Raw genomic sequence first — 26,272 nt, 5'->3', positions numbered from 1 at the left:
TGGCAGGAATTCATCAACCTTGGGAAGTTCTAGAAAATACAAGATCATGCACACACATTTCACCGCTAATAGAATGATCTTCATGTCTCCAGAGAACTCTGCTCTCCTCCTAGACTCGTGCGCCCCTAGGCGGTGTCTCCCGGAACTTCATCCTGCTCGTCCTGCTCCGGCGCGAATAAAGATTTCTTATTCAAAACGCCGGAAGTGACTACAGAGGCCGGGAGAGTCAGCGTGAAGTAGCCTCGTAGGGAGGCAGCGATGAGCGACATGGTGGAGAGGACGCTGACCGCACTGCCGGGGCTCTTCCTGCAGAACCAGCTGGGAGGACCTGCGGCCTCCAGAGCACCCTTCTTCTCCAGGCTGGGCGGCCTCATCCGTGGCGTCACTGCGCTCTCATCCAAGCACGTATGCGGCGGGGTTGGCTGGACGGGATGGGGTGGGGCGGCGGGGCCAGAGACATCGGTCCGCTGGATGGACGCAGTCCGGCGTCCGCCTCAAGCTGCCTGCACCGACCGACCTCAGGGAGGCCGGCTTTCTGATTTGGAGGCCCGAAGACCCTCCATGTGTTTTCTCATGGGGTGCTTTGAGGATTACACGAGCTGTCAATCGAGTGAAAAAAGCCAGTACGACCTAAAGCCTGAGCTATAGGCTCCTACCAAGTTTCTCCTCCCTATTGAGGTTTTTGTTTTGTTTTGTTTGTTTTGATTTTTCGAGACAGGATTTCTCTGTGTAGCCCTGGCTGTCCTGGAACTCATTCTGTACACCAGGCTGGCCTCGAACTCAGAAATCCGCCTGCCTCTGCCTCCCAAGTGCTGGGATTAAAGACGTGCGCCACCACTGCCCGACTCCCTCTTGAGTTTAAAATTTTCTATTTGGAAGCATCACGTACTCGGACAGACAACCCTCATTCCCACCCCAGACAGGGCTGTTAATCTTTGCAGAGCTTGAGGTTTAGTCTAGACCAACGGGTTGGGCAAAGACGAAAACTAGTAGTTACTATAGAAGTTATTAAGTTCCCACGTACTATGTATTTTACTGACTCAAAGCCTCAAGGAGTGTTTGTCTTAAAAACATAATATTGTGTCATACTTTCTTCAGCAAGTATTTATCAAGCACAACTATATGTTAAGTAATGAAAACAGCAAAACACTTTTCTGTCTATTTTCTGTCCATTTTAGACTTAACATAAATAAGTAACTACAGTGCAGTGTAAATGCCTGCAGCAAGGAGAAGTAAAACAAGATGCCTTTAAAGGTTTAAAACGGGCTTGTGTTCTCACTGGAAGCTGGTGTGTGGCAGGGCTTGCTGAACATCCCTTAATCATTATTCGTGTACTTAACATCTCTTCCTGCTTTTCTGTTGCTAATTTGTATGAGAGGGGAAGTAAGTATTTTGTGTGTACATGTATATACTGAGAGAATGTGTATGTGCTGGTATGTGAGGATGCACGGACCGACGGCGCATGTATAGGCTTCCGAGAACAGCTTTGGGTCTTAGTCCTTACCTTCCACCTAGTAGGTGAGATCTCTCTTGACGCTTGTTTCTGTGAGGCAGGCTGGCTAGGGAGCTTTGAGTGTTCTGTCTCACCGTAGGAGTGCAGGGATCACAGGTACACCTCATCACACCTGGCTTTGTGCTTTTTACACATTGAGCCGTCTGCCTCTGCCACCGCTCTGAACATTTAGAGAATATAGTTTTTTGGCTTAGTTTGAAACTGCACAGATGTGGTATTACTTCTACGTTTTGTTTTGTTTTTAGATTTGTTTCAAAGTTGTGTGTGTGTTTGTGGTATGTGTACATGAGTGCAGATGCCTTCAGAGTCCAGGAGAGTGTATGTGATCCCTTGGAGCTAGACTTTTAGGCAATTGTGAGCCACCAGAGTGGGTGTGAGGAACCAAATTCTGTCCTTTGCAAGAGCGGTGTGTATTCTCACCTGTGGCATCTCTGCAGCCCCCACCAGCAGTTTGTAACTAGCCACTTAACGTCAGTGACTCAGTGTGTGACTTGAACACAACATTGTATGAGTTAGTGGTGGGCCAGGCCCTAAGTGCTTCCTGAGGTCCAGCACAGGCAAGCGTCAGAGGTGACCACACTGGTGTGTGCAGTAGACAGTGAGAGGGAAGATGGGCTGAGGAGGATGCGAAAGAGTAGAGGTTAGGAAGACTCTGTCTGTCAGTCTGTCTGTCTGTCTGTTGTCTGTGTTCCATGAACACTTTTTATTTTATTCCATCAACACTTTTTTGCTTCTGGGAAGATGTAACTTCATCTTCTCAGATCCACACTTTTCTTTTTACTCTCTTTTCACTTAGACTCTTTGTTTTTGTTTTTTGAGTCAAGGTCTTACCATGTAGCCGTGGTTGTCCTGGGGCTTCCTGTACAGACCTGGCTGGCCTTGAACTCACAGAAATCCACCGCCTTTGCCTTCAGACTGCTGGGACTAACGATGCACACCACCGTGCCTGGCTGTTTTGAGTTGTTAAAACCTACACGTATTTATACGTGTACCATCCCCATCACATTTAGGGCCTGGCCAACCACTGGTAATACAATGTGATCTTTAAATCACACCCCGAGTCCCTGGCGTTAACTGGCTAAAGACCTGCTAGTGAGGGCTGTGTGGTGGGGTTATGTGGTCATCAGGCTTGGCAGGGTGAGCCTCCACCCACTGAGGCATCATCTCACTGCCCCGATTTTGAATCTTTTCCTTTTTGGTTGTTATTTATGTTTGTTTGGTTTTTTTTTTTTTTTAAACAAAAAACCAAAAAACCCAGGGTTTTTCTCTGTAGCCCTGGCTGGCCTGAAACTCACAGAGATCCACTTGCTTCTTCTGCCAAAGCACTGGGATTAAAAAGGTGAGCACCACCACTGCTGGGCCCATCTTGAAGTTTTTGTTTTTAAATTAATTTATTTTTTATTTTATGTACATTGGTTTTCTTCCTACATGTATGTCTCTGTGAGGGTGTCAGATCCCCTGGAGCTGGAATGAGGGACAGTTGTGCTGGGAATTGAACCTTCATCCTTTGGAAGAACAGCTAGCGCTCTTAACTGCTGAGCCACCTCTCCAACCCCTCATTTTGAAGTTTAAAAAACAAATGTCTGCCAGTCTTCACTAGCCAAGCAAGTGAAATGAAGAGGGATCCCTAGGTTAACGTGGAAATAGTTATTCTTTCCAGGGAGGGTTCTGTGGGTCAGGGAATGTAGCTTTAAGAATGAGTATAATTGAAATTGTCCTAACTGTATTTTCCAGGAAGAAGAGAAATTAATCCAGCAGGAACTGAGTAGCCTGAAGGCAACTGTTTCCGCTCCGACCACGACGCTGGTACGTGCGCAGAGTCCAACACACGTGCATTTGAAGCCTGGCTTTTATAGTGTGGTTCTTCAAACAGCATTCACTCAGCTGCTCTCTGCTGGCCACTGTGAGGCTATTTGCAAGTCTTCAGATTAGGACCCAGGTTTCTGTTGTGGCTCGGCTCTTCTCTCTTCTCTTCTCTTCTCTTCTTCCTTCCTTTCTTTATTTCCTTTTAAAGATTTATTTATTTATAAGAGTACACTGTAGCTGTCATCAGATACCAAAGGATGGCATCAGATCCCATTACAGATGGTCGTGAGCCACCATGTGGTTGTTGGGAATTGAACTCTGGACCTCTGGAAGAGCAGTCAGTGCTCTTAACCTCTGAGCCATCTCTCCAGCCCCTCTTGTAGTTTTTTAATTTATACTAACTATATCTTTATGTGGTACATTGTAACAATTCAACACAAATGTACAATGTGTATAGATATTTAACATTTATTCTATTTAAAACTTTTAAGCTTTTAAACCTTTTGGTGCATGTATGTGTGTAAGCCTGCACTCCTGTGTGCGTGCCATAGCATGTGTGTGGGAGTTTGTTCTCTCCACTACCTGTAAGATTGAATTGTGTCATCAGACTTGGTGGCCTGATGCCTTTGTTCTATATCCTTTGACTGACTGAGCCATCTTGCTGACCTGACACTTTTAGCTAACCAACTCCAACTAACATTTGTTTATCAACTATTTAGTGTGTGGTTTTAAAAACATGGTATCCATTTAGTCTTACTCATTTATTTTTGAGGCAGGGTCTTGTTGTATAGCCCTGGCTGGCTGAGAATGTGCTGTGTAGGTCAGGTGGGTTTTGAAGTCACAGGGATCCGCCTTCCTCTGCTTCTGGATCAAAGGCTGGGATCAAAGGTGCGCAGCACTGCACTCAGCCGAATGAGTCCTTTTATGTGTGAGTCATTATGTTTCTCCCCTAGTGAATTCAGGGCGATAATTTTGCATAAATAACTTTGTCATAAACATGAATGTACAAAGTCCAAGAGAAGGTAAATATTTCTTTTTGTAGTTATAATATTCATGGGAATAAAACTTAAGACATTAGTCTGTGTCTTTGTATGTGTGACATATATATATATGTCTTTGTGCAGACTTTGTGATAATAGAAATGTTAAGCAAAAATAGTTTTTCTCTTTTTACTCTGTTAGGTTTTTATTTTCTATAATGAGTATCATTGAATACAATTTTTGTTGCTATAAGGCATAAATCTGGTGTTGGGTAAAACTGGTCACTGGATACTCAGAGTTTAGCAGGAGCATTATATAACTGTGGCCCCGCAGGCAGGTCTGGGCACACCTCATGCTCTGTGTTTCTAAGGAATTACAGAGCTGAGGCAATTGGAAGGACGCTGTAAAGCAGACCCTCATCACGGACGGGCTTTCTCCTCTAGATAAGGAATAACAATTTATGTAGTGATTTTACTTAGGTAAAACTCTGAGCTCATGATACAAATCCTGGGTTGAAATTTATTGGCATGAATTAACAATTTTATTCCTAATTTATATAAAAGCCTTTGTAGAAGGGAAGGGAAGGGAAGGGAAGCCTCTGTCAGCTGAGTGCTAGGGTTAAATGAATGTACACCATGCCCAACTATATTTTTAAGATTTTTTTTCTTTTGAGACAGGTCCGATTTATGCTCGGGTAGTCTGGAACTTGCTACTATGTAACTGAAGATGACCCTGTACTTACTCTCCTGTCTCCACGTCCTCATGCTGAGATTACAGATAGTTGTTTATAGAACATTCAATTATATATGTATTTTTTTTTCTGTTTTCTGTTCCCAGGATTGAACACAGAACTGGATGTGTACTATCACTGCCATATTTTAATCTTAGATATTAAATAGTCTGAACTTTTCTGTTTTGAAACATATTATGCTTTTATTACTAATAAAATTTTGCTGTAAATATTGATAATGCAAATGTCATTCTGATAAAACATATTCATAGTATCTCTCAAAGAATTTTAGTATATAATGGCTACTGTGTTCATGAAATTCTGTCCCTCAGTTCACAATATTGTGAGTTATTTAAAAAGAGGAAAAGCGTACTTACATAGCAGACGATTACATATCTGTGATATGATAATGCTGAAGAAAAAGCCTATGTTTAGTTTGCGATGTGTTCTTTACACTAGTCTCCAATCCTGGGCTCACACAGTCCTCTGCATCAGCCCCTGGCCCAGCTCCTGAGTGCTGGAAAGGCAGGAATACTGTGGCTTGCAGATACAAATATATTACTGACTTATGGCAATTTTTCCATCTGTTTTCATTTGATGAAACATATTCAGATTGATTTTAAATGACAAATATGATCATCGTGGATGGCATTTTGTCTGAGGACCCCCCTCTAATCAAACCTGTCTGTGCACATAGAATCGGAAGTCGTGCTGGGTAGTTTATATTGTCGTTATCAATCAAATATTTGAACTAGTTTTTTGACATAAATAGTGTTGGTAATTGTTAGAAGCAGCTTTTATTTTTATATTCTGGTATTGGGCAATTGCTTTGAAATAGCTACATTAGTTATTAGTTCTTCATAACCAGGATAGATGGCTCCCTTGTTAACCGCGTGTGACATACAGAAAACGAAAGCATTCTGTTTGTTTACATAGTGATTGGTATTTCACTTTTCAGAAAATGATGAAGGAATGTATGGTGAGACTTATATACTGTGAGATGCTTGGATACGATGCTTCTTTTGGTTATATACATGCAATCAAGTTGGCCCAACAAGGAAACCTCTTAGAAAAAAGAGTGGGTATGTATATGTTTAAGACTTCTGTACTGACTGTCATTTTTAAGGTTTTAACCATATATAAAATGATGGCTGGTATATAGTATGTTTTTAGAGTTTTGCGTTACAGACTTTATAGTAGTCTTGGGGACTAAATGTGGACCCTGTATGCTAAGTCAGCTTCTCTCCCACTTAGCTACATTCCAGCCCAAATTTCCAAAGCTAGCACACAAAGCCTGTAGGTAAAGTGTGCATTTTGGAGTCACAGAGACTATTCAGAAGTGCTTGATTGTGTGAGGGCAAAATGCCACACGCTCCTGCCAAACCCACGAGCTGGGCATACAGCTGAGTTCCTGGTGTGTAAATTGTAAACGCTTGCTTCAAGAAGCCTAGCTAATCCCATTACTTTCATGCTGAGAGAGGACTACTCATTAATTGGTTAATTTGCCTTTTTTTTTTTTTAAATTATTTATTTATTTATTATATGTAAGTACACTGTCGCTGTCTTCAGACACTCCAGAAGAGGGAGTCAGATTTCGTTACGGATGGTTGTGAGCCACCAAGTGGTTGCTGGGATTTGAACTCTGGACCTTCGGAAGAGCAGTTTGTGCTCTTACCCACGGAGCCATCTTACCAGCCCTTAATTTGCTTTTTAAAAAGAGGTTTTACAGTTGGGCGTGGTGGTGCACGCCTTTAATCCCAGCACTCGGGAGGCCGAGGCAGGCGGATTTCTGAGTTCGAGGCCAGCCTGGTCGACAGAGTGAGTTCCAGGACAGCCAGGGCTACACAGAGAAACCCTGTCTTGAAAAAGAAAAGAAAACAAAACAAAACAAAAAAAAAAAAGAAGTCTTTAAACTTGCTAGTGTCCTGCCTCTGCCTCTCAAGTGCTGGGTTATTGACTTGCTTGGCTAAGAAATTATTCTTTGTAAAATAAAAATTGAAACAAGCTAGAATAATTTAAACAATGCTGTTCTCATGTTCCCAAGGCTACCTATAGCTGTTAGAAGTATTAAGATTTTTGGTTTTTTGTTTTTTTCTGCAGTAATCCTTTAGAGTGTTTGGAAAAATTCTTTTAAGACATGAATTTGTTTCCAGTGGTTTCAGGTTGTATGAAAATCCCCCAAAGCGTCGCTGGGGCAGTGTTGGGATGGAACATGGTCTTCACCCCGTGAGAGCGATAATGTCAGTCTCCTAGGAATGAGCAGTCTTCATGGATTGACTGACTCAGGCGAGGGAGGAGGGAAGAAAATAGAGTAGAGCCTTCCACGCACTGAGCGCCACTCCACCACAGAGCCTCGTTAGCTCCTACGTTAGTGTGGCCTTTTTCCAAGCAGAGTGTTCTGTGGCGTCTTCCTGTCTGTATTCCACAGTAAACTTGAACTCTTCTAAGATCATTCTGTGACTCCCTCCATCTGGTACCTTGTGGTAGTATGTGTCTTTTCTTAACAGTATATTAATTTTCTTCATATATTAATGTTTTGGCTTTCAGACTAATTCAAGCTTTTTATAGTCCTGAGCTTTTTGTGTTATTAAAGAAATCATTAAAATTGATTTCTTTTAAAGCTTATATATCACTGGGATTTAATTCCAGTAGGCTTTCCTTGTTTTCAGACAGGACTTTCCTGTGGCTCTCAGACTGGCTCTGCAGGCATTTTATTTCATTTATTTCACAGCCACTGTGCTGTGTTGTCAGACTGTTCCTTAGATTCCCTTCAGCAAGGTGGCTCCTTTCTGTTGTTGTTGTTGTTTTCTTCTTGCAGGTAGCCTCGTGTCGTCCAGGCTGGCCTCTGTTATTTATCCATGGGTGATTTTCCTGCTTTCACTTCCCAGATGCTGGGATCACACCACCACTCCTGGCTTCTGTGACGGTGGGCTTTCGTGCCTTCTGGTGCCCACCCTGCTAGTGTTTTCATTTGTCTGTAACATTTCTAATGATCGTCCTCACTTAGCTTCCAGGTGGTTGTATTTGGAGTGTCCTTGTTTGGTTTGGTTTGGTTTCTTAAGGTTTTGAGGCTGTAGTTTGTTTTCTTTTCTTTTTTGGGACAGGGCCTCACTATGTAGCCCCAGTTGTCCTTGAGCTCACAGAAATCCATCTGCTTCTGCCTCCCACAGTTCCAGGATTAAAGGCCTGTGCCAACATGCCTGTCTGAAAAAAAAAATTGTTTTTACATTATTGTTGAACTTGATAGGAGAAGTAAAAAGCAACCTCATCTTAAGCCAGTCTTCAGTCTGTGTTGGAATCCACAGAGATGGGTTCTCATACCATCCACGGAATGCCTTAGCAACAGGATTGAGGAGCCTGCCAGTGAAAGTGAGGGCAAGCAGGCAAAATGCCAAAGCTTCCTTCTTCAGCTTCCTTTTGTATAGGCTGCTGCTGAGAGGTCTGACCCAGATTTAGGGTGGGTCTTCTCATCTCCAATGCTCCAATCAAGAAAACCCTTCACAGGTATGTCCAGCTACTTGGGTTTTAGTTGGTTACAGATCCAGTCAGGTTGACAACAAAGACTAGCCATTGTACTAATCAAAGGCAACCTGGGGAGAAAAGGGTTTCTTTTAGCTTACCACTCCCAGGCCACAGTCTCTCACCCAGGACCGTAGGGCCAGGAAGTGAAGCAGAGAACATGCAGGAGTGCGGCTTACTGGCTTGCTCACCCCGCTTTCTTACAGCATTCAGTACCACCTGTCCCAGTGGGCTGGGTCCTCCACATTAATTGTTAATTAAGAAAATGCACCAACAGGCTTGCTTAAAGACCGTCTGATGGAGGCATTCTCAGTTAGTGTCCCTCTTCCCAGACTCTAGATTTTGTCAAGTTGACAGAAAGACTAACCAGGGTAGGTGGTAGGATTACTTAGAATAGCTGTTGCTACGTTTAGATTTTTAGACTTAACATTTTTTTTCATTTTCAATTTTATTTTTGTGTCATTTATTGTTCCCTGCTTCTTGCGTAAGGATACACTAGGACCTCCCCAGCTTCTGCCACCATATCTTCTCTCTACCATGATGACATGCCCTCAGATCATGAGCTCAAACAAGCTCTTTTTCCTTACTTTGGTTTTTTGTTTGTTTTGTGAGACATGGTCTCACTATGTAGACCTGGCTGGCCTAGAACTTGCTGTATAGGCCAGGCTGGCTTTGAACTCACAGATATCCACCTGACTCTGCCTCCTGAGTGCTGGGATTAAAGGCGTGCGCTATCACTGCCGGCTTTAACTTGCTTTATTAGATGCTTTGTCCCAAGCTTTAAGTAACTTTTTATTTTTAAGATTTAGTTATTTATTTTTATGTATGTGAGTGCACTGTGGCTATCTTTAGACACATCAGAAGAGGACTTCTGATCCCATTATAGGTGGTTGTGAGCCACCATGTGGTTGCTGGGAATTGAACTCAGGACCTCTGGAAGAGCAGTCAGTGTTCTTAACCGCTGAGCCATCTCTCCAGCCCTTCAAGTAACTTTTTTTTTTTTTTAAATGTTTGTGTTATGTGTAAATTTTGTTTGCATGTATGTGTGTGCGCTGTGTGCATGTCTGGTGCTAGTACAGGTGAGGGCTTTGTGTACACTCTGCCAACTCAGCTGTATCCCTAGCCCAGTTCCTCATTCTTAGTCATGTCAGATACACTCTGCAGTCATACTTGATTGCTCCATGTTACAGCTATTTGTTAAATTACATAGTATCCTTTTCTTTGTTTCTTTGTTTCTTTCTTTCACTCATTCATTCATTCATTCATTCATTCAAGACAGGGTTTCTCTGTGTAGCCCTGGCTGTCCTGGAACTCACTCTATAGACCAGGCTGGCCTCAAACTCAGAGATCTGCCTGCCTCTGCCTCCCAAGTGCTGGGATCAAAGGCGTGGGCCACCACTCCCGGCTATCCTTTTCTTTATTCTCTGTCAAAACAAGTGTTTGTTGTAACAGAATTAAGGTTTCTTTAATATATCCTTTGAACTTGTTTATTGACTTGGGTGTGGGACACGTGAGACCTCAGCTAGAAGACGTGGCTCTGCTGAAAGTGCTCCCTGGCCTCCTCAGCTTTTCCACCCTTGCAGGAGTAACAGCTTTGTTCTCTGTCATTTGTTCTCTGTCTTTGTTCTCAATCAGCTGTGCTGCTCCCATGTCTGTGAGACTAGATGTTTCTAAGGGGTTTCCCAGGGTGTGCATGAGACATGATGCATGGTTCCTGAGTAATGCTAAGGATAACTAACAGTGTCCATGTTGAAAGGGCTAGAAGGGGTGAGAAGAGAGAATGAGGTGAGAACTGGGTGGTCAGGCACAGAGTCCGTGGGGACTGACTCTGGGTTGTAACAGCAGTAGACTTTGGGTGTTAGCCTCTCTTTTGCCGTCATCACTGCACTGGCATAGTAATCACACTTAATAGGGTATAGGGTTGTTTGGAGAATTCAGTGAGGCAAGGGTTATAGCTATTGACACATAGTAACTAATAAATATCATTGGCAATGTGAAAAGGGGCCAGAAATGCCATAAAGCATGTGGCACTGGCACATGTGACTATGGCATTTGTCGTAATATCAATATATTCATTCCTCAATCCTAACGCATAACTTTTGAAATAGAAATGCTTCATTAAGCTGGTGAGTACATTTAATGTGGTAGACAGTCTGTCTTTCCTCAATAACTGTTACTTCCTCAACACTGTCTTTAGTTGAAAAAAAAAAAAAAATCTGAGTAGCTTGACCGTATCAGGCTGGCTTAGATAGCTCATACAACAGGGACAGATGCCCCTCAGTGGCTCGATGCTGAGGCAATAACTACTTCTTGATAATTGTATGTTAGCTCTAAGGGACAGATTATTTTGATGGATGCTGCAGGTTTGCACGAGAGCTCTGTCATCTGCAGGGCTTTAGTTTGGTATATGTTGTAGAATCTGCTGTTCTGAATACGCAGGATGAAGGACACCTGAACTCTTCAGTGACGTTTGTTAACTTTGTATTTTACACTTTGTTTTTAATGTTACCTGGTAACCGATATGTTTCACACTTAAAACTTGAAATATGGCTTTAATTTATTACGAAAGAATTTTTGGGGAGTTAGGTAGTAATGAAAACTTTTCCTTCGTTTTTTAATAGGTTATTTGGCTGTTTCTTTATTTCTACATGAAAGTCATGAACTTTTGCTTCTCCTTGTGAATACAGTGGTAAAGGTACCGTATTTTATACTGCTTATTATGAAGTCTTATTTCTGCTGTCTCAGGACATTTCTCTTTAGCCATAGTTACTTAAACTTAAAAGTATAGGTTTACTTAACAAAATTGCCTTAAAAAGAAATTTTTATTTATTTTTATTTTTAATTTTTTAAATTTAATTTTATTTGTAATTCATTTTTTACACTCCATATTCCATTCCCCACCCTTCCCCTCCCACCCTCCAACTGTTCCACATCCCATACCTCCTCCCCACCACACCCCATCTCCACATTGATGCCCCCACACTCCACCCCATCTGACCTCTAAACTCCCTGGGGCCTCCAGTCTCTTGAGGGTTAGGTGCATCATCTCTGAATGAATACAGACCTGGAAGTCATCTATTGTATGTGTGTTGGGGGCCTCATATCAGCTGGTGTATGCTGTCTGTTTGGTGGTCCAGTGTTTGAGAGATCTCTGGGGTCCACATTAATTGAGACTGCTGGTTCTCCTACATGATCGCCCTTCTCCTTAGCTTCTTTCAGCCTTCCCTAATTCAACAACAGGGATCAGCTGCTTCTGTCCATTTGTTGGGAGCAAATATCTGCATCTGACTCTTTCAGCTTCTTTGTTGGGTCTTTCGGAGGGCAGTCATGCTAGGTCCCTTCTTGTGAGCACTCCATAGCCTGAGTAATAGTGTCAGGCCTTGGGACCTCCCCTTGAGCTGCATCCCACTTTGGGCCTGTTGCTGAACCTTCTTTTCTGCAGACGACTCTCCATTTCCATCCCTGTAATTCTTTCAGACAGGAACAATTATGGGTCAGAGTTGTGACTGTGGATGGCAACCCCATCCCTCACTTGATGCCCTGTCTTCCTGCTGGAGTTGGGCTCTATAAGTTTCCTCTCCCTACTGTCGGGCATCTCATCTAAAGTCCCTCCCTGTGAATCCTGGGAGTCTTTCACCTCCCAGGTCTCTGGTATACTCTGGGGGGTCCCCCCTACATACAATCTTCTGAGGTTGCCTGTTTCCATTCTTTCTGCTGGCCCTCAGGGCTTCAGTCCTTTTCCCTCACCCAGTACCACCAGATCAGGTTCCCCCCTCCCCATCCACTTTCCCTCCCAGGTCCTTCTCTCCCTCCCCACTTATGATGCTTTCTTCTCTCTCCCAAGTGGGACTGAAGTGTCCTCACTTGGGCACTTCAGCTTGTTGAGCCTTTTGAATTCTGTGGTGGATATTAGCCAAAAAAAAAAAAAAAAAAAGAAAATTTTACTTTCAAAGGCTCATGCTTTAGTTCTATGTGTAAATGTGAGTGCAGATGCCTATGGAGGTCAGAAGATGGCATCGGTTCCTTTGGTGCTGGCATTGCAGCAGCTGTGGCTGCTTGGCACTGGGATGCCAACCTCAGTCCTCTGCAGGAGCTGCACCACTGAGCTCCTCTCTAACCTCTGGAAGGGTTTTTGTTTTTGTTTTTAAGACTCTAATTTGTTTGGAGCAAGTATGTGGACCAAACTGGCATCAGACTCACAGAAATCTGCCTATTGAGGACTGGTTTTAAAGGCCTGGCTGCTTATTTTTTGAGATAAGGTCTCTTGTATACAAAGGTTGTCCTTGAACTTCTGATCCTCCTGGCTCCACCCCTCCCTCCAGAGTGGAGCCGTGTGGACTGTTACAGTTGGGTTATGACCTTGTGTGTCATAAACTAGGACTTCATGTATGCTAGACAAGTACTCTACCAACTACATCCTCAGCTCTCTTTTATTTTTTTATATGTCTGTGTGTGTCCGTGTCCATGTGTGTGTGATGTAGGACCTTTCCTATCCTCTCCCCTCTTAATTTTCTTTCTGAAACAGGATCTCACGTATCTCAGACTAGCCTCAAACTCAATATGTAGCCAAAGATGGCATTGAACTCCTGATCCTCCTGCCTGTATCTCCCCAGTGCTAGGAATATAGGCATGGGCTGCCTGGCTTATGACATTTTCATACAAGTATATATTGTGTGCTGAGCATGAAAATGTTTATAAATCTAAGAGTTTTCTTTCTTTAAAAAAAATATTAACATTTTCATGTTTGTTTGTTTGTTTGGTTGGTTGGTTTGTTTGGTTTTTTTGTTGTTGTTTTTCGAGACAGGGCTTCTCTGTGTAGCCCTGGCTGTCCTGGAACTCACTCTGTAGACCAGGCTAGCCTTGAACTCAGAAATTTGCCTGCCTCTGTCTCCCAAGTGCTGGGTTTAAAAGCTTGTGCCACCAATGCCCTCCCTAAAAGTTTTCTAGTAGAGTTTTTTTTTTTTTTTTTTTTTAGGTTTTTCGAGACAGGGTTTCTCTGTATAGCCCTGGCTGTCCTGGCACTCACTTTGTAGACCAGGCTGGCCTCGAACTCAGAAATCCGCCTGCCTCTGCCTCCCGAGTGCTGGGATTAAAGGCGTGCGCCACCAAGCCTGGCTTTTTTTTTTTTTTTAAGATTTACTTATTATCATATGTAAGTATACTGTAGTTGTCTTCAGACACACCAGAAGAGGGCATCAGATCTCATTACAGATGGCTGTGAGCCACCATGTGGTTGCTGGGATTGAACTCAGGACCTTTGGAAGAGCAGTCAGTACTCTTAACCACTGAGCCATCTCTCCAGACTGTAATACAAGTTTTTAAAACATTCTAATGGTTTTCTGAATTTTGTTGGTATCTGTTGAAATGTTTCTCTTTTCATCTCTAATTTTATTAATTTGGGTCCACTTTCTCTTTGGTTGTTTTGGCTAATGGTTGATCTCATTTATCGTTTCAAAAAAAACAGATTTCATTTTTTGTTTTTATTAATTTCTGTTCTGATCTAATTTTTTTCTACTTACTGGTTTTAGATTTGACTGTTCTTGTTTACCGAGGCCCTAAGGTATATCTTTACATTATTTATGTGCATTATCTCGGATTTTAAAACTTACATTGAATTTGTTCTGTGCCATGTGAAGGCTGGAGGACAACTTTGAGGAGTTGGTTCTTCCTTCCACTGTGGGTTCCAGGGACCGAGCTAAGGCCATCCTGCTTGCGAAGCGTGTACCTTTACAGCTGAGCCAGGCTGTTCCTTCTTCAACCCTTCTCACTGATTTTGGTTTAAAGTCTAGTTTGTCAGTTAGTTAACCCCAGCTTGTTCCTAATTCCTTTTCCTTGGCTTCCCTTCCCTTCCTTTCTCCCTAAGGCAGAGTCTGTCTGGGAGTGTGAGGCGCATGCTATAGAGGCAACAGGTAGATGCATGTTGGGTTTTAATACACTCTGGCATTCTGTGTCTTTTGATTGGTGAATTGAGGCAATTGGTAATGCAGAGTTATTATTGTAAGGTGTCTATTAATTCTTGCCATTTTGTTGATTTTGTAGTGTTGGGTGTTTTCTTGATCTTCATTTACTTAGCTAGTGTTTTTGTGTAGTTTATGATCCCTGGACTTGGTGAGTACGTTCAGTTTTCAGTCTGAAGCATTTCTTCAAGTATTTTCTGCTGTAGAATGGACTTTGGTGTTTGAGGCGTCAGATAGTGGGTTTTAGTTTCTTCCGCCTTTTTTCAAAGCTTTGTGTACTTTGTGTGTTATTTGTAGATAAAGTGGGTTTCATTGTGGCGTCTTTATTCCTGTATACAATGCAGTTTGGACATGCTCACTCTGATCCTCTCTTGCCCCTCTGACTCCTGGAGGCCTCTTGCTTTCCCAGCTTTCCCCTTACTGTGTTCATGTCTTTCTCTTGTATGACCCAGTGAGTTTCACTAGTGCTGTTTGCAGGAGAGTAGGTAAAGGCATCTTGACAGGGGCATGGGCCACTTAGTGATGCTACACTGCAGAAGAACACATCTACCCTGCCTCCATCAGGCGACTGCACATACATCCTCAGGGAGGGCTCATGGCCCATGGATCTTTTCTCTTTAGGACAGATTGTTGATGGTCCAATCTTCTTCTTCTTCTTTTTTTTTTTTTTCGAGACAGGGTTTCTCTGTATAGCCCTGGCTGTCCTGGAACTCACTCTGTAGACCAGGCTGGCCTCGAACTCAGAAATCTGCCTGCCTCTGCCTCCCAAGTGCTGGGATTAAAGGCGTGCGCCACCACGCCCGGGTTGATGGCTCAATCTTGTGCAGATTTTGTGCAGGAAATTACAACTGCTAGGAGCTCAGGCATGCATAGCCATGTTGTGGCTGGAATTAACATTCCAAACTCCTTCCCAACTTCTCCTTGGTTCTTGCATTCTTTCTGCCTCTTCTTCATGATGTTTTCTGAGCCTTGGAGGGTGATGTAATGTTCTATATATGGCTTGGCATTAGCCTGTTTCTGTTGAGGAACTTTTTTTTTTAACCCCCTTCAGTTTACAGACACACTGGCTGCATTTGGTCACCTGGCACTTGCCTTTCAGAGCTTGAGATACAGCTCCGAGACCTATTAACTTAAAAAGTTTCTGTTGAAAATCTAACGTTATCTTAATGAGCCTGTGCCACAGACCACCCCAGTCGGGTATGGGGTCCCTGGAATGAGGGTCCTCGAAGCCAGGTGGGTAAGGATTCGGTGGTGACAAACAGAGGCAGTTTGAATCTGAGTGTATTTTGCAGCTCTCAAGCAGGGGTTTTTATACATTAAAAGAACAAATATTACAACTCTTAGAAGATGTATTCAGTGAATCACAAGCAGAACAGATAACATCATGATTAATAGAAATCATCCAAGTATAACAATTTTGAAAGGATGTATTCGGTGGAGCAGTCATCCAAGGCTAGTGGCATATTTCTAAGAGCAGGTTAATAAATCTTTACGGTCAATTATTGTTTAACATCTAATGCCTGATTTTTTATAAATCTTCAATGCATAAATTTAAGCTATTTTAATTCTTTTTATTTAAGGCTTCCTTTACCATATACCAAAGCCCACCTCTGATAACACACATGCAGCCATATGAAATTTTATTGTTGTGAAAGTTTTTATTTATCATAATACTATTATATAAATTTGTAAATGATTTATAAAGTAAAGCGTTGGTTTCCCCAGAGATAAGGTCATGTTAGTGACCCCATCTCAAGGGATGGTTTCTTACCCATTATTCTCGCTTAAGATCTTGGCCTAGGCTACCAGGAACATGTAAATAAGAAAAGGAATAAGGGGAAAAAAAGCAGATAGATTGCCATGAGAACTTCGGCTCAATATTTTGCTCTGATCAGGAGTTCCAAAAACAGTTCCAGGAGATCTCCTTCTTTTGAAGTCTACTGCCTCAGTCTGTGGAACTTGTCACACAGATTCTACTGGAGTTGGTGTGGCAAACCTGCCCTTACTTATGACTTAGTGTTTGTTACTATCCTATTGCTGTGATAAAACATGACCAAGGCAACTTGTAAAGAAAGCATTTAACTGGGTTTATAGTTTCAGAGGATTAGAGTCCATGATGACAGGGCAGGTGGCAGGAACAGCTGAGAGTTCACATCTTGACCCACTACCAGGAGGCAGAAAGTGCACTGGGAATGGTATGGGCTCTTGAAACCTCAAAGCTCGTTCCCAGTGATACTCCTCTTCCAGCAAGTCCACACCTTCTAATCCTTCCCCAACAGTTTCACCAAGTAGAAACTAACCATTCAAATATCTGAGCTTGTGGGGGCCATTCTGTGTGTGTGTGTGAGTGTGAGTGTGTGTGTGTGTGTGTGTGTGTGTGTGTGTGTGTGTGTGTGTATGTGTGTGTGTGTGTGTGTATGTGTGTGTGTGAGTGTGTGTGTGTGTGTGTGTATGGTTGTTTTTGTTTTTGTTTTTTTTTTTTAGATTTATTTATTTATTTTATGTGTATGAGTACACTATGGCTATCTTCAGACACACCAGAAGAGAACATCAGATCCCATTACAGATGGTTGTGAGTTGTGGTTGCTGGGAATTGAACTCAGGACCTCTGGAAAGAGGAGTCAGTGCTTAACTGCTGAGCTATCTCTCCAGCCCATGGGGGCCATTCTTATCCAAACCACCGCAGAGCATTCAATGCACCTTCTGCATGTTTGGTGTTTGAGGTGTCAGCTGAAATTGGTGCTCTAATCCATTTGGGAATCCTAAATGCCTCCTATACTTGGATGGGCAATCCTTTTCCTTAGAGTTGGGAAACTTTCTGCTATAATTGTATTGAATATATTTCTATGCCGTTGACATAGAATTCTCCTTTTAATGACCATAGTTTATAGAGTTTATCTTCTCATAGAATTCAATAGATAATGAATGTTGATTGAACTTACTGTTTTATATTTGTTGTAATAAGAATGTCCTAACTCCTCTACCCTGTCATTCTTCAGGCCTTCAGGCCCTGGTATTCTGCCCTCCCTTCCCCAGTCCCCATCCATCTGTTCAGTGAAGCTCACCGGGAAACTTTATTTGACTTACTGCATTTTGCATTTGCAGTGTTTCAGTTGAGTGGTTTTTCAGAATTCTGCTTTTGTACCTTGTGTTCTCTTGAGATTCAGTAAGAGTTTATGTTTGTCCTCTTCAAGCATTCTTTAGAATTCCTTGCTTGGCGTTTCATCTAATCCACCGTATTTTTAGGACACTGCTGTGGGCTTTGCAGTTTTTGGAGGAGTTCTGTTATTTTGGTTTCTCATGTTTCTGGAGTTTTGCAGTATCGAAGTGGTGATGGGATTTGTGTTCTTAAAACTCTCTTTAAATTGAAATGTTCACCATGTTCTAGAGAGACTAGACTACATAGCAGGGCTGAAATATCATTTTTCCTCTGTGCGACAGTCAGTTCTCAGCTCTTACCTTGGAGAAGTCCATGTGCAAAAAACAGTCATTATCTGTGTCTGCTTTTAAACCAGTGGTAGGCCCAGCATGAGTACACAGTCGTTGAAAATCACATAGAGTGCTATATAGACTACCATAGTAGTTGCTGTGACTGAATGGAAAAGAAAAGCAGTACGGTTATCGAGTAGTATTGGTTATAGACATAAGTAAGGGAGGGAGAAATAAATGAAGTGGGAAGCAGTAGAAACAAGATTAGAGTGGGCATGGGCAGTGTTGACTAAATGTTGAAAGAGAAGACAAAGGTAAAAGAGGGCAGCCAAGCTTTTGAGAGTCTGAGACAGAGATAGCACAAAGCATGTGTCAGCTTTCATTCTTTAAGGAAGCCTAGGGAAAGGAAAGAAAGGACAGAGTGAGAGTAGAGGCAGACTTGGCCCACCTGAATTGACCCTGGGTATTAAAGTGGAATGAATGCAGATGAAGAAAGCTGGTTGAGACAGAACCTGGATGCAACTCTCCTAGCTTGCTGATTCCAGTTTCATCTCTTTCCATGTTCTTCTTGGGCTCCCAGATGCGTGTCACACCTATGGGCAGTATTTCAAGAGTCCATTTGGGACCACTGTGAGATGGCTGATAATCTGTGTTCTATTCCTGGAGCCCACATAGGGCAGAGGGAGAGAATGGACTCCACGAAGTTGTCCTCTGCCCTCTACATACAGCTGTGGCACACGTGTACTCCCCACAGGACACAACACACACACAAGTCTAAAAAAGAGTCAAAAAAAGTCCAGTTTTGATTGTTAGCCATACCCCTAGGCTGTCTTTCCCAATGTCCAGGTCACCTCTTGAAACCTGTGTTTAAGTTCCTCTGTGGACTTTAGTTCTGATCAGCTTTCTATTTGGCTGAACACTGTTCAAGTATGATTCAAAGTTTAACTCTGTAGTGTAGAGGTATTTATTCTGTTGGCCAGATTTAGCATCTACTGTAACACTTGCTCTGAGTTCATCAGTAGTGTGGGTTTCCAGCACCTCTCCTCCCTCCACCTCTGCCCCATAAACCTTTTCTCTCCTGCCTCATCCTCTCTACCCTGCCCTGCTCTAACATGTATGTTACTGGGAGAGTAGTTTGAATTTTCTGAGACTCTCTGTCCTCTAGTTCTGATCACTGTCATCCATTGGGTAGGAAGAGCTCCCAGAACCACCAGTCTTTCAGGACAGAGTCTGGACTTTTCCTTGATCTGTTTTGCAAAGTTTCTATTTTACTTTGCTGTTAAACTAGAGAGGGCTGTTGCCCACTTCTGAATGCTTTCTTTGGCCTGTAGCTCAAAGCAAATAAAACCAGTGGGGATATTTTGTAGGTTCACAGGCAGGTGTGAATATATAAAGCTAGGGGAATCATTAAGAAGCAGGATTGCTATCATGTTAAGTCTGTCTTTTCTTGCTTTGACTCTCTCTGTCTTCTTTGCTTGCGTATGGCAGGACTTGCAGAGCACTAATCTGGTCGAAGTATGTATGGCACTAACTGTTGTCAGCCAGATTTTCCCTCGAGAAATGATTCCAGCTGTTCTTCCACTAATAGAAGATAAACTTCAACATTCTAAGTAAGTAAATTATTTTGACATAGATTAGATGTCTATACTATATATTTCAAAACAGATTCATTTGTCTATTTCATTTACTCTTTCATGATTCCATACGTCTGTGCATTGTACTTGATCATATCCACACCTGACTCCTTAGACCGTTCCCAACATAACCTCTTCACCTTCGTGTCTTTTTTCCTTCTGTCTTAATAACAACAACCCACTGAGTCCAGTTAGTGTTGCCCACGTATGCATGGGTGTTGACCCATCTACCAAACATGAGTAGTCAGAGAAAGATTACACGCTTTTGGGTCTCCCTACTACTCGTGCTGGGATATTAACTGACTTCATTTTGTGCAGGTTTTGTGTAGGTAACCACAGCTGCAGTGAGTTCATAAGGCCATGACCATGTCATGTCACGAGACAGTCTCTCCTGGTACTCCTCCTCATCTTCTAGCTCTTACATGTTTTCCTCCCCTTTTTCAAGATGTCCCCTGAGCTTCGAGGGAAGGTGTTTGTAATATGGATGCCCTGTTTAGGGCTGAGCACTCACAGTTACTTTTCTCAGCTCTTGGACCAATTGTAAGTCTCTGCTTTAACCATTGCCTCTCTGCCCCACCGCAAAAAGGATGTTTTGCTGAGGTCTAGTTCTGTATCCAGTTCTCTTAGGAAGGCAGGAGGGTGGTGTCTGTGATTGCTGGGCAGAAGTTGTTTACTTTGGTAACGTATCTCTTTCTTTAACTCTTTGTTATTCTGAGGCCTTTCCTGGGCACTTTCCTCTTGAGCTCAAGGACCCCTAGATGGGCAGGCAAAAGGCTCGGAGTTCTTTGTGAGCCAAAGAGAAAAGAAAAGGAAGAAAAGAAGAATCTCGTGTGTGTGTGTGTGTGTGTGTGTGTGTGTGTGTGTGTGTGTATACACGTCTGTACACAATGGTTAAAGCAGAGACTGGTCAAAGTGCTGAGAAAAGTAACACATGTACACACACGCACACACACACTGTCTGGACTGATCACCTATTTCATCAGTTTCACAAGTGCACATGAATAGTTATTTACATACACATATACCTACATATGTATATATGCACATATATATAGACAGACAGACATATAGACATATAGACATTTGGTGGCTGGAGTAGAGCCCCAAAAGCCTCACTTTATTTTTTCTCTTCGGCAATTTACTATTTTAGACAAAAGTTCTTTATAAAATTACCTCACAGATAAATGTTACACAAAAGAGGAGTTACAGAAGGATGTCAGTAGTAACTTCAAAGCAGTGTTTCATTCTGTAAGCTCAGTATAAGTTCAAAGCCACAGTTTCACATGGCCTTGCTTTATCATAGTACACACTTGTGGCTTCATCCTCGGATCTGACCTAGAATGAATGTTTTAACTTGATCACATATTTGTCCTAAGCTTCATTCTCTCCTTAGTGCAGTTTATAAAACCCCACTGTATTCCTTATTATGCAGCCTATAGGTACTATTCTATGAGGAATGGAAGCATTCTATTCTTGATCTAACTTTATTACATCTTTCTGGCAAAACAAAACCATGTCCTCAAACTTTCCTCTTAAAATTATTTGAATCAAATCAGGAATTCTATAATTAATTCATCTAGCATTAATTAATGAAAGTTCATCTTCCTGCTGATCTATAGGGAATTTGCCCAATAGGGTAGTCTGATGCCCAGGAATCATTAGGTTATATAATCATGGCCATCACAGCCATGCATAGCGGTGGGCCTTCTCCAGAAAACTCGCTTGCTTGCCATAGCCTTTCCTAGGTGGCTTCTGACAGGTATTTCTCTGGTCGAGAAAGCACTAATTTATGGTTATAAACATAAATATTTAGAAGACAGCTTGGCAATGTGTCTATTTAGCAAAATAATAGTAGTAGGTTCTTGCATAGGGCCCATGAGCCCTAAACTTCAGACCAGGTTCCCAGTACCAGGCATAAATTCCCTCCTGTGGAGCAGGCCTCACATCCAGTTAGAAAGTGGTTGGTCACCCCTATAATAGTCATGTCACTATTGCACTGGCACATCTTGAGTGACAGGTCAGTTGTGTTTCATAAAGGGTCTATCTCCAAGGAGGTGTGCCTGTCTTTTAAATATTTTTTATTCTTTTTATTATGTGTATCTGTGTGGGTGTGTGCACATCAGTACAGGTGCTCATAGAGGTCAAAGGGCTAGATGTCCTGGAGCTGGAATCATAGGCAGTTAGGAACTGCCTGACATGGTGCTGAGAATCGAACTCGAGTCCTCAGGAAGATGTGAAGAGCAGCATGTGCTCTTAACCACTGAGGCATCTCTCCAGCCACACACACACACACACACATCTACACAACATGCATAATTAGAAAATTATTTTTATTAAAGAATTTAATAACTCAGCTTTAAAGTAGTAACAATAAGAATCACACCCGAGAGGAGAACCTCATAATTCCTCAGTCCTTGCAGCTGGGCACTTCATCACTCAGCGTAGTACCACCCAGGCTCTGTCATAGGAAAGGATAAAGGTAGGACATGATAGTGAAAATATACGTGGCAAAAGGCCAAGTGCCTCAGCAGTCCCAGTCTGGCGCTGTAAGCCCAGAAGTTTCCTGGATTACCCCTGGTCCTTAGTTTACTATGAAAGTTCAGAAATGCTGGTTCTGCTGTCAGCAAAGGAATCAACAGTGGTGACAGAGCAAATCAAATCTGTGGCAAGAGGGAAGCCAAGCCAGCAAAAGGCAGGCTGATTGTCCTTTGGCTGTACCCTTTTGATCTGGGATCCCAGAAGGTGTAGCCCAGAGTCACACCAGTCAGGGCTCTCAGGACACTTCCTCAGAAGCAGTCCCTTACTGTGGTGAGTATGATGTGTGGCAAGTGGACATCAAGCACACCTATAACAACAGTGGAAGCCGACCAGCACGGGGACCGTTTCCAGGTCGCTTTGAGCTTTATTAATAGTTGACTATTTGTGTATCCTACAACATAATGTGTTATTATTTAGAATGTTAATACTTTTAAAAACCATGAAATAAATGATGTATAAGAGAAAACCCCTCAATTCTCCAACAATCCTGTATGTAAACCTGATTTCTCAAGCATGTGTGGGTTGAGAGTTGAGTGGACAGCAGGCTGTGTAGGCCTGGGCTGAGCTCAGACCCCAGCCCTCAGGTAAAAGCCAGCACAGAGGCAAGCACAGAGTCCTATAACCAAAATGCGTGCTGCCTCCATCAGCAGGGTTTTGTCATGTACTTACAGGAGCAGCGGCAGTGACCTGGGTTGCTCTGGGAGCTTTCGGGCCTTCCTGACTAATAAGTTACCTAATTACCAATGTTTTCTGGGAAAGTGTTGCCCACTGCTGCAGGGAAACTCAGTTCAAGCCCTTCCTTTTAAACTGTATGTTTTAATTAGTTAACAGAGTTGTAGGTTTCCATAGTCTTGAAAAGGGGCTTTCTTGAATAGTCTTGAATAGGGAATTCCTGCCTAGAACCATAAATCTGGTCAAAAGCTTCTGTCTCAGTGCAGTGTCCATTAGATGCCCCTGGTGCTAGAGTTACAGGTGGTTGTGAGCCACCAACCTTGGGTGCTGGAATTTGAACTTGGGTCTTTTGTTTCTTTGGTATGTATGCTTCTCTAAGGATTTCCCCTGCACTGAAACACAACAACAAAACATGAAATCAAAACCAACCAAAGAAATAAAAACTAGGATGTATGATATCATCTTCTCATGGTTGCTGCATGTTGGTGAAACATAATCTGCTAGAGATGACATGTGAGACCGTCTTCCACGTTAGCTCTTTATTATCACAAGGATTTAAAGACAAATCCCAGTAAGAAAAGACGCATCTTTGGCTTCCCTATCCCAGCAGTACTTGGAAGATATTTACCTTGTATAGAGAACAGTTTTTATCCTAACGAAGAGACAAGAATGGAATCAAGGAATTAAAAAATGTGTTTATCTTATTTTAATTGATTACAAAAGTAATCTGTGCATGTTACTTAAAGTTCTATAATTAGAGAAATTTATAACTGACAGGCAGCTAGGGTTTTTTTGGGCACAGTGCTCCACACCTGTATTTGCAGTACTTTGGAGCCTGAGGTAGGAAGATCATGAGTTGGAGACCAGCCTGGGCTATACAGTGAGACCCTGTCTCATAAAACAACAGTACTTAAAAGGGGCTGAAGAGACGGCTCAGTTGCCAGTGTGCTTGGGGTGTGGTTGTGAAGTTTGGAAGTGAGTGTGGCCCCCTAGAACCTTCATGTGTCAGCATGCCCCTGGAAAGCCAGGGCTTCATGTGTCAGCATGCCCCTGGAAAGCCAGGGCTGAGATGGCGCGGGGAGGTCCCGGGCTTTCTGCCCAGCCAGGCTAGTAAAGTGAACCAGTAAGCTCCAGATTAAGTATGTGACCCTGTCTCAGAAAAGAAGGTAGAGGGTGACAGAGGGAGATACTGACATCATCCTAGCCTCCACACACACAAACATGCACCTGTTCATGGCCTCCACACACACAAATGTAGATCTGTGCACAGCAGCCTCCCCGACTACAGAAGACAGTTGAATTCATACATAGCCAGAAATAGGATCTTTATCTTTTTTATACTTTGTTGTAGTCGAATAAAATATTTAGTAATAGATACTTGATGGCCCAGGTTGCCTTGTTTAAACTTCATTTTTTATCCTTAGGGAGATTATACGAAGAAAAGCAGTTCTGGCATTATACAAATTTTACCTCATTGCCCCCAATCAAGTACAGCATATCCATACTAAATTTCGGAAAGCACTTTGTGACAGAGATGTTGGGGTCATGGCTGCCTCTTTGCACATATACCTTAGGATGATTAAGGTAAGTTGGCAATTTCAGCATGTGCTCAGTAGTTACCATTGCAACAATATCCCTATGAATTAGAAGAAAACTCAGGTATTTTAATAAAATGATTAATATTTTATACCACTAATAGGCTAGAGAGATGGCCCCGTGGGTGACAATGCTTGGTACACAAGCAGGAAGATCTGAGATCAAATCCCAGCATCCATGTAGAAAGATGGGTGTTGCCATCCATGTATGCCTGCACCCTAGTGCTGAGGGAGGCAGAGACAAGGGATTCTAGGTCTTCTTGCCTGACAGTCTTGCTCTAAGTTCAGCAAGAGACCCTGACTCAAGGAAATAAAGCAGTGTGATAGAGCAGGATCTAGAATCCTCCTCTGGACTCTGCATGTGCATAGGCCCACCCTCATGCACACATGTGTACATATGCCACACATATTTACCACACTCACACACACATAAATATATTTTATACTATTATTTACTTATAAATGTAACTTGTAAGTTGCTTATATGAGTTGTATGGAAGACAGATCAGGAGTTCAAATCCACAACTGGTTAAGATTTAGAGGACACTGACTGTGGGGTGCCCAACCACAGTAGATACATCTACAACACACCTCCTATGTATGCCTCAGACTCCGGGAACATCCTGAGGAGGGGTGGGAGGATTATAGGAGCCAGAGGACTAGGGCATCTGCTGTGAGACAGTGTCTTCTGCAGTGAGACAGGGAGCTGCACTCATGACAGCTCAACAATGTGGTCTCCTAGAACCCTGAATAGTGATACCAGGTAGCATCCCATTATGGACAGGAGAAATCTCACAAGCCCCACCCCCACTCCCCGCTCCCCTCATGAAGAGCTACAGGTACCTAATGGCTGCCAGGAGAGGGAGAATCAGTCTTCTCCAGGGATAAGCCTCTGATAAGCTATCTGATACCAGGTGGTCAGCTTAGGCATGCGTACATGTGAGCAACTCTAAATGGACTCAGCAGATTTTTATATGTATGTGTATGTTTGTGTGTATGTGTGCATTTATGATAATAATTAAAAAGAAATCATGGATTTGGGAGGGAGGAGGAGAGGGACACAGGAGGAGATGGCAGGGTAATGGGTAGGGGATGGAAATGAGGGGAAATGTAGTACTTACATATAAAGTTTTAAAGTGCATATATATATATATATATATATATATATATCACACACACACACATGGATGGATGGATATAAAAGAATAACTTGGCTACATAGCAAATTTGAGGACAGCCCTGGGTTATATGAGACTTTATCTCAAAAATAAATAAAGAAAAAAAAGACATTATTATTAACAGAATTTTTTTTAATGCAGGAAAATGCTTCTGGATATAAAGACTTGACGGAGAGTTTTGTAACAATTTTAAAGCAAGTGGTGGGAGGGAAGCTCCCGGTAGAATTCAGTTACCACAGTGTGCCAGCGCCATGGTTACAGATTCAGCTCCTGAGAATACTGGGACTGCTGGGGAAAGACGATGAAAGGTAAACCTCCCAGGTCAGAGTGACAGTGACACACCTTGTCATAGCTTTGCTTGGTCGGTCACCCACAAGTTTCCAGCACTTACTGCCTTACTGGTAGTAAATAAGCTAATGTAAAAACACAGTTTACTGTGCATTCCAAGCTTATCCATATTCTCCACTTGTAAGATGTACTTGCTTCGTCATTGGAAGAAAGCATAAGCCAGAAAGAAACATTTCCCCTGTGTGGGTCACAAGCTGTCTGCTGTAGCTGTTGAGCTCTGTTGTTATAGTTTGAAAACAACCATAGAGAGCACATAGTTTAATGAAGATCGCTGTGTATAAGCATTAAAGCTTGAGTTTCAGATATCTGCACTTTTCACTAGATATTACTATTTTCTTAACATATAGCCTGTTATACCATGGAGTTCTGATGC

At 42.5% G+C, this 26,272-nt stretch overlaps 1 protein-coding gene across 1 annotated transcript in view; it reads left to right on the top strand.

The window, feature by feature from the left end:
- Nucleotides 1-224: 224 nt before the first annotated feature.
- The window catches only part of Ap4e1 (adaptor related protein complex 4 subunit epsilon 1), an 85,398-nt gene continuing 59,350 nt past the window's right edge, over nt 225-26,272 (top strand). Inside the window, exons 1-7 of the mRNA XM_021156538.2 lie at nt 225-405; nt 3,248-3,319; nt 5,988-6,111; nt 11,170-11,243; nt 19,423-19,544; nt 24,203-24,362; nt 25,693-25,859. Coding sequence (XP_021012197.2) covers nt 259-405; nt 3,248-3,319; nt 5,988-6,111; nt 11,170-11,243; nt 19,423-19,544; nt 24,203-24,362; nt 25,693-25,859 — 866 coding nt within the window. The 5' untranslated portion in view covers nt 225-258. The remainder of the gene's footprint in view (nt 406-3,247; nt 3,320-5,987; nt 6,112-11,169; nt 11,244-19,422; nt 19,545-24,202; nt 24,363-25,692; nt 25,860-26,272) is intronic.

This window comes from Mus caroli, unplaced genomic scaffold, assembly GCF_978045245.1.
Source record: "Mus caroli unplaced genomic scaffold, Mus_caroli_1 scaffold_2, whole genome shotgun sequence".
In the NCBI taxonomy this organism is placed as follows: domain Eukaryota; kingdom Metazoa; phylum Chordata; class Mammalia; order Rodentia; family Muridae; genus Mus; species Mus caroli.
Note: the sequence above shows the minus strand (reverse complement) of the source record. Positions and strands in the feature narration are given on the sequence as shown.